The sequence below is a fragment of the Anser brachyrhynchus genome (genome assembly GCF_964034855.1).
Source record: "Anser brachyrhynchus genome assembly, chromosome: 5".
Taxonomy (NCBI): domain Eukaryota; kingdom Metazoa; phylum Chordata; class Aves; order Anseriformes; family Anatidae; genus Anser; species Anser brachyrhynchus.
The window spans coordinates 18,886,902-18,902,014 of NC_137699.1; the positions used below are offsets into that span (position 1 = coordinate 18,886,902).

Sequence of the window (15,113 nt, forward strand, 5' to 3'; positions counted from 1 at the left end):
ATTTGCCTAGTCCTTAGACAAAAGCCACGGCAAGCTTCAGAAAAGTCCATATCTGTTCAAATAAAATTGCTTCCAGGAAGTCAAAAAACTGCTTGCTGTCTTCTCCTGACAAAGTCCCCATCATTAGCCACTATATTTAGTTGTTCAGATACCAGGTACAACCAGACAGGTACTCCCACGGTTTAAAGGAAATACTGCTAAGAGTCAAAGGCTGAAATCAGTAAAGCCCATGCCTATCAGCAGGACTTGGGGACCAGCAGGAATACCCAGCACCCCTAGCAGTTCTACATCCCGTGGTCAGATAATATACCGATCCTCTGGCACACACAGACATCCCCACCCAAATCGTGACTAGAGACCAGAAGAGACCTTCTAGCTCTCACTCCTTACAAGAGCTCTGTGAAAGAGAAGGAAGGAACCAAGCAGACAAATCTCTAGAGTTCAAGTAAACATCCAGGTCATGGTTTATTTTTAATTCTTGCCTGCACAGGCACTTGCTTATTCTGAAGACAATGGCAACTGTAGAGCTCAAGTATTCACAGAAATTCATGCCACTGTTGGACAGCCTACCAAAGAGAAGGAAGTCAGATCCACGTTTTTTTGTGCTTCGCTTCTTCATTGCAATCACCTTCAAAATCTCTACTAACTAGTTTTGGGGGAGTCAGATTATGACATGTTCTCCCATGGGAAAGAAGAAAATGGAGAAAAAAGGGAAGAAACAGGTAGAGCAGGAAAACAGAGAAATACAAAAATTCTTTGCACACATTACATATAAGTATGCCTCTCCCACAGTGGGGTGAAGGTCATTCCTTCTGTGTAACATTGTTTATGACTTACTACGCAACAAACTTCACCTTCTCTCTGGACCTTTACCTAGAGCAACTACTATTTCACTTTTCCCTCAAGCCCTCAGCTCCACTCCTTGTGCCTCTGAGGGAAGGAAAGTACTATAGGTCTGTATGTAAATAACTTACATGGAATCACACACAAAGCCAAGGTGGTTTGGTGGTTTCCCCCCACCAAACCTACAGGAAACAGCAGGCGTGAGAAAAGACAAGGTGGATTCCACGTAACAGGGAACTGCTGTTCATTCTACCCTTAAGCTATAGTCCAGCAGTTTAGCTGTCAGACCAGTGCTTTTGTGTAGCACAGCCACTACCTTGAGTCAGGTTTACCAAAAATATTGCTGTTGGGCTGTGAAGTTATATGAAATATGCAGCAGGAAAGTAAAAACCAAAACAACAACAAAAACAAAAATGGAGGTAGTGAAACTGCTGAAGTACTAATAGTAACCAAAGACTTGAGAGAAAAAAAAAATCACCTTGAAAATTATAAAGCCAAAGAAAAAACAAACAAACAAAAACCAACAACAACAAAAACCAACACAGAAGATGGTACCTCAGCAAGATCTAGACTTAGCCTGTTGAGGAGCAGAGCCTGAGAGCTCCCTATTTGACTGATGACTGCCTGACCAAAAATTCAGTCACGTGCCATCAGTGTGATAAGCATATTAATAGTTAGCCTAGCACTGTGTTAATTGTATTAATCTACTATGTGTATTAACTGCTAAGTAACTGTGGTGCACCTTGCATGTTTTATACTCATTGCTGGTCACAAACTCAGTTCTGGAGATCTCCCGCTGCACCCATGAAGCCTTTTCCTTACCCACCTCTCCAGTCAGCTACATCTCTTTCAAACAGCACTAGGAAATCCACAGAATTCATCCTCCTGGAGCAAGAACATTTTATTGGAAGTAGCAGAAATCAACTTTGATTTGATTTATGTTGTCCCTGCTTTCTAAAATACTCTTGCCTTGGCTCATTACAATTCCTCCCAGACTGTATAGCTACTCTATCTCATACAGAAAACAAAACAGCTTACACCTTTCCTGCTATGGAAATCCAGACTACACTGCCGGCTGGAGACTAAACTGGTGCTCATAATGCAGCAAAGCAAACTACACAGCTTGTTAATACAGGAGAAAAAAATAAACTTTTAGCATCGAGTTTAATCACCACCACAGATTTCATGTTCTTTGCACAACTACATTTACTTAGTCACCTTTTACTTCTCTGATATAGATACGTGGGTCAAAAAAAGGTCATTACACCACACACCACATTCCTATTAAACAAAAAGGGAAGCACTGCGTATGATCAGGCATCTTCCAGAAGCACCGTGAAGTACTGCACTGATGACTCTGGCATCACATGGAGTGTAAGCCGAGTACCAACACGAATAACTACTACACCAGAAAGCAATTTGTTTTTAGCTCATAACACAAAAAGAAAGGAAGGAAGATTAAGCAACAAAGGCTAGCAGTTCCTTGTCTTCTACTGCGTAAACATCTCCAGAGAATCCAAGTCTTACAGTAATGCAGTGGTTTGAAAACCATTTCAACTTACATCAGGTACCCCAGTAAAATTAAGGTTTGTACAGACATACAAGGAACAGATTAGGTGCACATCCAGTTGCCTCTGACACCTTAGTTCAAAAGGCCAGGTATCTACACACAGCCTACCGGCAGCTGCCTCTGGTACAAGTCAATCTCCACACTCGAATCCACCTCCGAGAAGCAAGAGACTGCCCCAGCCATTCTAACTTCACATCCACCCGCAGTAAGGATGAAGTAAAAATACCAAATGCAGGCGTGTTTTAATCAGCGATTTGTTTTTATTGAAGGCTTCTCATCCTGTCCTACTTAAAGAAATTAAGTGATAGGAATTACAACAATAGCTATTAAAATAGTACTGCAGGTTTTCTACATAGAGAACAAGTTTAAGTTACTTCTTAATTGTCCTCATTCAGTTTTCTAATTGTTGGTTTTTCTTCCTGTGATAGTTGAAGTTGCACATCTACAGCACACACACATAAGTATACTAATAGGTGATTTACTCATAGAATGATCAAGCTACAACAGCACGTACAGGTAAAAACACATGCATTTAAAGAGCCTTTAGTATGTTAAAAATGTATCTACAACCCGGATTGGCATACTGACTTCATACACAGTTAAAACTATAAATACTCAGGATTTCACAGTGCTAAGGTTGTGAGAGAACACAGAAGTGGGGAATGTTTTACTCACCAGAAGGTATCCTCGAAACTGGTTATATATTATTGCTGTAAGCAAGTTCATCAGAAATAAGTTCCCTATTGAAGGAAAAAAATCAGTGAGATTTATTGGAATACATTTCTGCTTCTCAAGATGTATTGCGTTTCTCTGATTTTAGGTCTCTGACTATTTAAACCTAAGCATTTCCACATTTTACAAAGTACTGCACAGTATATAAATGTTTCTTTCCCCTAAAACAACTACAAACAAGCCTTGGATAGCCACCAAAAAGATACATTTCAAGCACACTCCATAAACCAGAAGTAGCTATTATTTTTCAAACACATTAATAAATGTAAGACTCACAAGCTTAACAAAATTTTCCACGTTAAGAATGAAGAAATTTCAGTGCATATCACGTAAGCACTGAAGTTTCAACATACATAATAAATCATAGGCCTGAATTCAAAAGAATATTTTCTTCAATTCATTTTCTAAAAATAAAGTTTAACATTAAATACAAAGTCACGTATTTGTTCTCATATATATGTTACTGAAAAACCAAACCATTTTATAAGTGCCTTCCCTGAAATTCATCTTGCAGGACACTACATTGTAACTGGAAGAAAGGAAAATAAAAAACAGAACAACAAAAAAAAACAACTTTGTGATAAAACTCCTAGAAAAAAACAAAACACTTTTTAGCTGGTATGCACAAGTATCAAAGTTACAGTGCATTTAAATTAACAAAGACACGCAGCGACTTACCTAATACAGTGAAGAGTATGAAGAAGATTGAATAAGCTCGGTTCTTAGAATACGCTGGAATCATTACTGCATCAGATTTAACAAAAAATATATATGAATTTTATGCTTGAGAGAAATAAAACAGAGACATCTCAAATTTTTGGTAAATGGTAAAAGCTCTTATATTGCTCGACTTTAGAGCTGCATATAGATACATATAAATTACACCACGGGAAATACAAAAGTCCTGCTACTAAAGGCACAAAAAATCTTATAGGACCTTCCTCTGGGTGTACTAAGAACTATCTGCTGAAAGAACAGTTACAGCAGCCTGAAGATGCGCTATGATTCACTGAAAATACAGACAAGAATTATTTCCAAAACAGATTGCTTACCATCAGGATTATTTGCTGTAGTTAGCAAGACCAGCAGTGATGTCAGTGAATCGGGCAAATTCCGAAAATACCCCACCCATTCCTTATCCTGCTGGCCATCCTAGTCAAAGAGATGCTCATTGTTACCAGAGAAACATGAAGAATCACACCAAAACTGTCTTACCAAGAAAAGAAAAATAAAGATATGCACTCACTAATCAATTTATTATGCACACAGTCAAATCTACCATGTGAAAAAAACGTAAGGCAAGCATAAAAACTGGGACAATGTGTAGGAATACAGTGCAATCACTTCACTTATTAACAGTAAATAAAAAGCATAAGGAAAAACAGCAAGCTGAAACAGACACAGGAGGGTCAATACAGAGGTCACATCTAACATCTCAGACACAGGAAGGACAATAGTGTCACAAGAAGGCAGTACAGGAATATAAAGCCACCTTTGACTGATAGATAAAGCATCGTATTTTAGCCTGAAAGAAATACTGGGAGGTATTGGAGCTAGGACTCCCTAAACATGACACCCCTTAACCTCCAACCCCTCCCTGCCCCCCAAAAAATAATCACACAGACTAATGCCATACTCATTCTCAGTTCACATAAGAATTGCACATAGATTAGAAACTGCTTGCTTTTTATTCCAGCTAAACAATGCTGTACCCCAGCATAGACAGAGAACAAATGACTCCTGTTTTTACGCTCCAGGACGTGTCCAGAAGTATAACATAATTTGAGGATACAATACTGAAACAAACCCTGTCTATAAGAAAGGATAGAAACAAAACAGGGACAGCAACACCCAGGTGACTCCATGGCCTCCTCAGTTATGAAGAACTGCCTTAACGTCTGTGTTACAGAAGACTCTTGTCTAGCTCAAGCTATGCTCAAGCACCTGCAGCTCCTAGCATACTCACTAAACGTGAAATGTCTCTCCCACTTTCCCTTTGAATTCTGAATGGAAAACTTTTAACATTCTCCAAATTAGTTGTTTGCACAAAGTTACTAGCACTAATCGGAAAGTAAGGGTAAACCTTTCTCCAGTCATTCCTTTACATTCGTGGCAGATTGTGTTTGATTACAGTAAGCTCGAGGTCTGCACAGAACACAGTTTTAGGTTCCTCTTCAATAAAGTATGTGAAGATGTACTTAAAGTACAAGTGCAAGGACAGCCCTCACCCTATCTTCTCTTATTTTACAGGAAATAAAAGATGTACACAACTAACAGCACACAACATAAAACGATACACAATTACCAGAATTAGTACACATTACAGGAGTTATTAGGCATACAGAAAACATAACTGATCTATCTTGAAAAAAGATTAGGAGAAGATTCAAAATGCTATGTATGGTATCAGTGAAAACGTCACACAGAGCTTAAACATCTTGGAAAAAAAACCAACAAGATCAGTGCTACAGCACCCAAAAAAATATTTGCAATTACTCTGGTGACTACAGTCTTCAGAAGTATTTTGAGGCTCAGTGGAAAACAACAGCTGACCTGTTGAAGCCCTGATAGCATCAGGGATTTTCATCAAAAACACACTGGGAGGCAGACCCTGGATAATACACATATTTTTTTCCCAACAAGTACTGACAGCTAAAAAAAATATGCAGAGTACAAACAATGCAAACATGAATCCTGTAGTACAGAGTAAACAGACATAAAATCTGCTGAGAAGACTGGCAAACTGTACCACTATAAGAAATATGCAAAACAACACAGAAATCTAGAGGCATTAATTTCATTACTGAATGTATTTCTAGAACATCCTTTGAGTATTTTGCCTTGTTAGATACAATTAATTTGTATGGGTATCAAGCTAGAAAATCAAAAAAGAAAAAAAAAAACAGATCCCTAAGTTATTTTTCACCTAAATGTATAAAATTGACTAATACGGGTATATTAAATACATTTCCATCTGCTGGGAAAGCTTATAATGGAAATTAGATGTGACATAGAAAGATAATACAAAGATACTGAATGCAACAAAAAAAAAAAAAAAAGGGAAAAATAGAGCTCTGCTTGTAATTTCAGATATTCTATAACAAGAATTTAAAGAATTTCCTGACCATAAGGAAGACTAGAGGCAGGCTGAAGTGCAAATTGCAGCAGGAATGAAGGTGCTAGACTGATTAAGGAAAGGACTAAGATTACTGAAAGAAGTGCACAAGTCTTAGTGATCATACAAATACATTTATGGAAGGCCCTAAAAAATTGGGAACATGAAACCTGAGTATGATACATTAAGATACAGGAAGGTTAGGAGAAAGAACATACCAAGAGCATTGACACACAAAAGTGATTTTAACCACAAAATTTCAAATCTGCTTTTGGGAAGCAGGAAGAGAAAAAAGACAAAGGAAGAAACAAAGATCAGAAGCCAAAACATCAGAGAAATACAGGCAAAAACCTACCAAGGCAATACCAGGGATACCAGTACTGTAGATAAGATATGAAAACATGGAAGAAAGTAAACTTAGCAAAAAGCTAGATAGGGAAAGAAAAAAAAAAAAGTGAGTGATCATACAAACAAAAAAGCACCAAGATTAACGGCTTTGGACACAAAACAGCATAGGCACTTTCAACAAAAGCAGAAAAAGTAACTCAAAGGACCAAATTGGAGAATTGTAGTAAGAAGCTGCTTGTATAAACAGACTTGAAACTTCTCACCTGTGGTAACAGCATCAATACCAATAATATGTGGGACCATAAAAAAAAAAAGATGTCAACCACATTTTAGTATGGAACCACCTAACCTTGCTCTGAGCAGCAGAGCTAGACTAATAAAATAATATGCTAAAGTGCAAAGTTGCAGTTGTGGAGTTGTAAAGTGTGTTATCACTTCAGAAGCAAAGGGAAGTCTGGAGAAATAAAATCTTAACTAAAGATGATGAGATTTTAACACTATACTAAGAGCCTTCTAATGCACACTTGCATAAGCAGAACTACACAAGGATACTATTAAGACCTTGTATCTCTCTAAACAGACTTTAAACTCATCCTAGTGAGTCTGATGAGGTAAATTGACCTTTCCTGGGGAAACAAGTTTCACCAGTTTGATTAGAAAACTAGACATGCAGCAACATGAGTAAGAAAAAAAGCAGAAATCTATCAACGCACAAATATAATTGGTTACCTTTGTTCGAGCAAACAGCAGCATGGCAAACATGGTAAAGAGAGACAGATGAACAGCTAGTAGTAGAACAACGCTATTGGAAAGAACACATCATAGGCATTAATATCATTTTTATTATTAACATCTCTTCTTAAAAATGTAAAAAATGCCACATAAAAAGACAAGAATATTTTTAAGAAACTACATGGAGATAACAGATCATCTAAGCTTTGATTCAGAAGAATCACACTTCTGCAGGACACAACAGCATTAGATTGAACAGTTGTGAGGTCAATAAGAGTTTAACATCTCTTTTTTTTTTTTTTCTAAAGTTAGAACCATATTTTGATCAGAGGATATAAATATAACACCTTGGTTTGCATAGGCCTTTGACTTTCCAGGATGCCCTGGGTGAGAAGTAACAGGCAAGGACAGCAAGATCTGTAAGCTGTATGTAACACAACCTATGCGAACAGGAAGAGCTCTCTCAAGAAGCATCATGCTGTCTGGTTGCCATTTCACCAATGGCATTTCCAGTTCAACATTTCTAATGATAAGATCTAACGCATATTTTGCTAAAACCATTTAGAAATTAAAAACCTGAAGTAAGCGCTCTAAAAAAAAGTATAGAAAGTATCTTGTTGTGGGGCACTCATGACTGGGAGGCAAGTACCCATAACTCTTACAAAAGGGCTGTACACACCATACACAGAATTAAAAAACTCCACTCATGACCTTACATGTCACGCACAGAGTCACATCACATGCATTCTAGAGAAATTTTACAGACTAAAGGGGCCAAGAAGTTACCACAACTTTCCATCCATCACTACCCGATCTCACCAACCACTTTGCTAGGGCCTCAAGAAGAAAGCTGCTTATGTCACACCCCAGAATACCAGCAGTAACAACATGCTTGCTGTGCAAGAATGTTTTCTATGCTATCACCTACCTTGCCATTTCAGGCAATGTGCTGTTGATACTTTTTAATGTTTTCTTCATCATTGAAGAATTCTGAAGGAGAAAGAAAGGACGAAGAATTCTTCTTATTCTCACAGTCTGCAAAAACAAAACAATGGATCAGATTTTGAGTTCCCATAAGACTAGTACCACAAACATTTCTAATGTAGGCTTGTCAAAAAAATGATACACATCAACAAAAATCAACAGTGTAACATAAAAAGGCTGTGCTCAGAAGCTGAATCTGTCCCGCTGATGTTAAAAAAGGCACAAAGGAGACTTTATAAATCTCAAGTTGAAAGAATGATAGATTGCTTTAAAAATACACACTGAAAGTTCAGTAGCCTCACCAGACCATTAATTATAAACAATTTAACATTACATAACAAGAAGGTCGAGAGATAGCATTTTCCTATTTTTTTCCAAGGTCCACTTCAAGAGTGGGTATCAAGAGCAAGCTATTTTCAATAGAAATAGATACACATTTTGAAAGCAAATGATTTCAGTTTTCTTTTTCCTTTCTTTTTTTTTTTTTTCTTTTTATTACAGGGTCTGTTTATTACACAGCCTTTCCTGCCTCTGACAAAACTCACATAGGTGATTGTCCTGATTTTCCTTAACATAACCTGAAGCAAGTAATCTATTTGATTTGGGCATTCAAGACACTTTCCAGCCTTCAAGTTATTTCTGTTATTTCTGACTTGCCTGCTATTTCAGCATCTTCTGTTTTAGCATCAGTCTTCTTAGCACCACATATAATAGCAAAAATCCACCCCTTCATATTGTAACCTGCTGTTCAAGCTACTTGTCCACTACCATGTCTAAAGATTTTAGAATCACATCTTCTTAAGACTCATTTCCAACATATGCACAACCTTTAGCCTAGACAGTTAACTTATTTCAGCCATATTATACTTATTTCGTTTGAATAAATGAAAAGGATATAAACATCTAGCTAACTTGAAGAAAAATGTGTACAGGCTTAAGTAATACATTCTTTCAACATTTTAGCACAACCTCTTTGTTACTAGGTCGCATCCTGGTCAACAGTTCCCAGGGGTCACACATGCCCTGATGAGTATCCCTCGGCAGCTTCTCCTCCTCTGCCTCTCCCCACAGCTATGTTGCTTATGGTTTCTGCAGAAAGCAGCAAGCAGTTCTTACCTCTGTGCAGAAATAACTCAGTGATACAACCCAGTCAGTAAAGGAAACAATTAATGTCAGGATATAAGCCATCAGCCATCTATTTTTCCAAAACTCTTCCCATCCAACTAAGTAACTCTGAAGGGAAGAGGGAGAAGAAGAAAAAAAAAAACAACACAACTTATTTTAACAATAAATTCCAATACCCTAACAAAGTCAGCACCAATTGTTTTTCAAGTATTCGTAGTTCTACAGCAGTGCTCATAAAGAGTTCCCTGAAATCCACATTGATCAGAGAATTTTTCTACAATAATTAAAAAAACGTGAAGAGAAGTGAGAGGTGAATGCAGACCATGTGGGAAGAACCCTTTGCACGCAAGAAAAAAGTCCATTTAGTAACCACAAAAAGATCTTTCAGAAATAAGGATCCAAAGAACAGTTCTGTTTGGTTATTATATATGCCAATTTTAATGGCCTAAAACAAGCAACCAAGCCAAAGCCATTGTATTCCTAGCAAAATGAATTTTAGTTATTCCACACAAATAAGAGTTTATATTTCTTAGGGAAGTAGCCATACATTTTCTCTAAAAAAAAAAAAAAAAAAAAAGCTGCACTTTTTCCCTATCGCTGCACTAATTTCTCCTAAAAGAGGGACTTCAACACTGCAAAGCAATCTCATTGTGGAAATCCAAAATTTGAATAACAGTTCTTCAACCTTTCTCCCAAAATATAAAAGCAACACTGACTACACCTACTCAGCTGCCCAGCACACATAGCATTTCATTCAGTGCCAGATGAAGGTGATACTCACCTTCACAGACACATCAATCATGAACACGATGACGCAAAGCATCTCAATGCTTTCTGTTAGGCCACACGGAGGATCCCAGGCAGGAAGGCGGTATCGTACATCTGATGTGACAGTAAGTGAAGAAGGCGTTTCAATGAAAGCCAAAGCCAGGATTATAGTAATGGTCAAGCTCAAAATGCTGTTTGGGTAGAGATGAACAAAAATGAACAAAATGAATAACAAAATATTTACAGTCAAACAATTTTCTTAGAAGAAAATCAAGTTTTATGAAATCGTATTTAACACAAATTGGTTGCACCATAACACAGCATTTAATTAGCATAATGTTGTCTGCATTACAATAACTACTGCGGACAGCCAAATAACCTTAGGTGGTGTCATTTTGAAACTAACAAGAACAATCTTATTAATGTTTAATACAGTTAGAAATAGACATTTAGAACACTTTTTGTATGCCTTGTTGCTTTCCACTTCTACCATGTCCACATGTAGTCACCCACTTGCTTCCTACCATAAGTTCTTAAGGATAAGTGCACAATTATCTAATTATTTAATAAAAATAACACACAAACACAAAAATTATAGTCCTAAACTAAAAAGCAATAAGAATAACAAGTTCTCACCATTGGCAAATTCTTGAATAATACCACCTATAAAGCCACAGGGATTTAGAGTCCACACGGTGGTTTATAGATCGATACTGTAGGGAGAAAGCAAAGAAGGATAATTCAAGTATTACACGTGGTCTGTCTCAAAGACAAAAATATACTTACAAAAATAAACCAAGCTCTAATCAACAAGGCTCGAGACAAATCCAGTTTGACAATAAGATAAAGAAATTATTGTACAAGTTATTATTAAAATGACACTCACTAATGACTATACCTTAGCTACAGCCTACATGTGGGCAATGGGAAAGATTCTACTGAAGTCTTCCTTAATCTAAAGATCACACATTTGATCGGATAATCAATCAGCGTGACAGTTATCTGAAGCAAGCATTATCCTCATCACATATAACAGCATCTGTAATAATTCAGTTCCTATTGTTCTAATTGTCAAAGAGGCCCAGACTTTTGGTTCACCTCTCCGGCATTCCTTCCATTCATGGATCTTCTTTTATCTTGCCCCTCCAGAAAGCCGTAAAATGCAAACAATTTAATTCTGAAAATAGGAGACCTCAACTTCCACAGCCCCCCCGGGCTGCTCTTACTCTGCCTCCTCTGAGAAGTAGCAAGTGCCAGAAGGGTGTGTATGCATTCAATATATCTGAACCCCTGAAATCTCCCAACCAAAAGAAAGAGGGCTCCAGAACTGCCCTCGAGCATTCGCACTGCCCGTGACTAATAACAGGAAGGCAATAGGATTCAGAAGTATGCCGTGACAGACAGAGATGGACAAAAATGGAGACTTGCAAAGGCAGTAAGCTCAGCTAAAGCAAGAGTTCGAGCTTCTTGCTTATAGCCAACCTCAAGGTTTGCCAACTCTCGAGCTTTGTAACCAGATTTAGATGCAAATTACAGGGTTTGCCCAGATACTTGCTCTTAGCAGTAAGGGCTTTATTAAAAAACAAAGCACACCCACCCACAAATCAACATAATCGGCATCTGCTTTGACGAACTTGAAAAGAAGACAGTAGTTCAACACAATTACCCTGTGCAAAAACATGTTTCTTCCAGGCAGACATTCACTGAAACTTGCATACCACAGGAATCTGATATTCTGATTTTGCTTTGTAAAACAAGACAACGTTACGTGGAAGTTGCCTGAACAACAACAAAAAACAACTTGGAAGCTAGCAGAACGCATGACAAACACCCAGCACGGAAAGCTAACAAACAAGTTGTATTTACCTGTATTGCGTCTTCTATAAATACTACCGCTTGATTTATATAAAGGTCATTATCCAATCCAGTAGCTATAACGTTAAAAAGAAATAAGAATTACTTGCTGCATTTTGGATAAAACCCGCAGCTTGCTTAGTTAACAGTTAACCTTAGTGCACAGAAGCTGCGCAGCCACGGTTCTCACAACAAACAGCACTGTATAAACACACACGCGCTGAGAAAATAGGCAAAGACAACTCCTGCCACGTTTGGCAGCACTGGGCATTAAATTAATAGTAATAATAATTTCAAAATACATCATTCACCTTTCAGTATTTTGCAAAAAGGTTCGCTCTTACTTTTAGCTTAAGAAGCTACATTACGCTAGTAAATAAATAACTATCGTGAGGCTGGGATAATTTTTATACAGAGCAAAATCTTAAGTAGTACGCATTGTATTTTTTGACCTTACAACCTCATCAGTCTTTGTCTCAAGAAAATCACCTCTAAATGAGACAGCAAAAATCTATTTCTATTTAATGGAGCTTTAACAATATTATTGTTTGATAAAGTGGGGATCTAAGCTGGAAATATGACATAGTAGCATTCTAGACTCTTATTTTGTTTGTTAAATGTACTAAGGTTTAGATTGATATTGTTCTCTCCAAAGCCAACAGAAATTTGTCAGAACGGAATTAAGCCTGTTAAAAAGGAAAAAAAAAAAAAAGTCCCAAGAGTTATTATTGCCATAGCTAACAGAACAGAGTTCAAGACACAGAAAGAGGTAAAAGTACACAAAGTGACATAAAATATTGCAAATTAGTTACTATGCATCATTTCAAAATCCATTACTAAGTCTATATGAAGACATGCACAAAGTTAAGAATAAAGGTCAATCACTTGCATTCGTTTGATTTATGACCTCTGAATAACCAACCTGGCAATTAACCCAACAAGACAGGTGGTTAAAGCCAGCTTATGAAGAAGAATCTCCTTCAGAGAAAGCTTAGTGGGCTACAGACGTGAAATATACATACTAGTGTCACCGTCCCATAGAGGGGGGGAGGCTGAAGGAGCAATTTGTGCCATGCCAGGGACCGCAATCGCAGCAAGGGACCCTGCAGAACGCCTCGATCCCGTGCGCTCTCCGTGCTACTCATTGAGCAACGCCAGAAGCACCATTGATTTGGGTCCCTGACAATTATGTTCCACATGATTCAGCAGCATCAGTTTTCTGCAGACAGCTTCTAAATGTCACCATTGATGTGAGCACAAGCAAGGCTTTTGTACCGGTTGCAACTTAAACCGCAACGCGAGGGAAACAGAACGTACACGGAGACGAGCAAGGTTCGTGCTATCACGTGCAGGCAGATTTTATCTTTTTCAAGCCCTGCCACGCCAGGGAGATAAAAATAAAGTTGTTTAAAGGAGCAGCATTGGTTTATGGATACGAGGTACAGCAAAAGCTCTACGTCTGTGAAGCAGACACTACGAGTTCAGCGCTGACCCCAACGATTTCAAAAGGGCAGAAGCTGAGCAACCTCTCTTCACACTAAAGCACGGAAACTCCCAAGAAACGACGACATGGGCAGTTCCCGATTTATTTATTTTTTTAAAGGTCATTCAACGCGCTGGCTTCCCGGACGGGCGCTTGTCCCATCCCGCCAGCCCTCGGTGCCGGCGAGCGGAGCTGAGTCACAGCGCGGCTGAGGGCACCGCGGGGCGTCCTCACAGGAGGAGCCCCCGGAGGAGCCCTCCCGGGGGGCTCCACAGCCCCGATCCCACCGCCGAGCCCCTCCGGGCCGCCCCTCGCCCCCGGCTCACCCTCCTCGGCCCGCCGGAGCCAGCTCCGCGGGGGCAGCAGCGGCTCCGTCTCGGCGCCGGCTCCCGCCTCCATCAGCGGCGACCTGGGCTGGGCTGCGCTCCGCCACCGGGACGGGGCGGGACGGGACAGCAGGAACGGAGCAGCAGCGGGGCGGCCGCCCCCGCCGCTTGTGACCGGCGCCTCAGGATGGAGCAGGGAGGAGCCTCGGCACGGCACGGCCCCTTCGGCACGGCCCGGACCCGGTTGTGGCGGCCGCAGCCTTCCAGCGACCGGCGGCGCCGCCCCGAGCCCGCCACCCCCGGGCTGAGGGAGAAGAGGGCGGGAAGGGAGGAGGGGGCGGGCGCCGCCACCCGCCTCCCCCTGACAGGGGCAGTGTGAGGGCGGGAAAAGGGGTGATGTGATCTTCATCGCCCGGCGGCTGCCAGCAGGGGCCAGGGTGCCAGCCGCTACTTCCCCTTCGCAACCCGAGCGGAAAGCGGTGGTAAAAGCGGGACAGCCCTCACCAGCTTCACCCCCGTGCAGGGCTCGGGCAGAGGAGGCACAGGGGAAGGGCCAGGCCAGCACGAGGCAGGCACGGCGGGGCTGCTGCAAGCACTTCTCAGCACAGCCAGGAGAACATGCAGCGCCCTTTGCACAACCGGCTTAAGTGCCACTGCCTGGGGAACTCGAGTGCCTTTCTGCTGACTGCCTGAAATGTTCAGGGTAACCACAGGGCCAGGAGGGCACAGAAACAGCCTACTGCTTGTGCTATTGCTGACTGGAAAGAAACCAACTGTTTCCTTCTTTGTCTGACTGGCTAGGGAGGGAAGCAACAGCTTGAGGAAGGAAGCAACCAAGACTTGGGATGTGCAAGAGGTTCCTGAACTCCTGTTCAAAAGTCACCCCTTACCTCCAGCTTAAAGAACTGGAAATACCCAACTACTGGAAGGTGAATCTGAGATGGGATTTTCCTTCAGATGAACACACCATCAGTGTCCAATGAGGTAAGTTAGTGATGTATTTAAACCAATACCATGTAAGTTCCCTACCAAAAACAATGTAACATCTTTAACTCCATGTGAATCAACTCTTCTGTCTCTCTGGAATGTGGAAAACAACGGTGGAGAACATGACTTTTACCAGACATTTTCCATTAGCACAGTGTATGGCTATTTTAACAGAAGTCTAGCTTGATCTCAGCTCCCCTGCTGTAGTAGTTACAGCATTGTTTGCCCAAAGCCTCACAAATTCAT

General features: G+C 40.2%; 1 protein-coding gene across 1 annotated transcript in view; it reads right to left on the reverse strand.

The window, feature by feature from the left end:
* The window catches only part of TPCN2 (two pore segment channel 2), a 31,430-nt gene extending 16,575 nt beyond the window's left edge, over positions 1 to 14,855 (reverse strand). Inside the window, exons 1-10 of the mRNA XM_080594554.1 lie at positions 13,881 to 14,855; positions 12,084 to 12,148; positions 10,854 to 10,930; positions 10,231 to 10,408; positions 9,441 to 9,557; positions 8,269 to 8,375; positions 7,338 to 7,410; positions 4,198 to 4,297; positions 3,824 to 3,889; positions 3,089 to 3,153 (exon numbers count right to left, since the gene is read on the reverse strand). Of these exons, the coding sequence (XP_080450680.1) occupies positions 3,089 to 3,153; positions 3,824 to 3,889; positions 4,198 to 4,297; positions 7,338 to 7,410; positions 8,269 to 8,375; positions 9,441 to 9,557; positions 10,231 to 10,408; positions 10,854 to 10,930; positions 12,084 to 12,148; positions 13,881 to 14,289 (1,257 nt within the window). The 5' untranslated portion in view covers positions 14,290 to 14,855. The remainder of the gene's footprint in view (positions 1 to 3,088; positions 3,154 to 3,823; positions 3,890 to 4,197; positions 4,298 to 7,337; positions 7,411 to 8,268; positions 8,376 to 9,440; positions 9,558 to 10,230; positions 10,409 to 10,853; positions 10,931 to 12,083; positions 12,149 to 13,880) is intronic.
* Between the last annotated feature and the right edge of the window lie 258 nt (positions 14,856 to 15,113).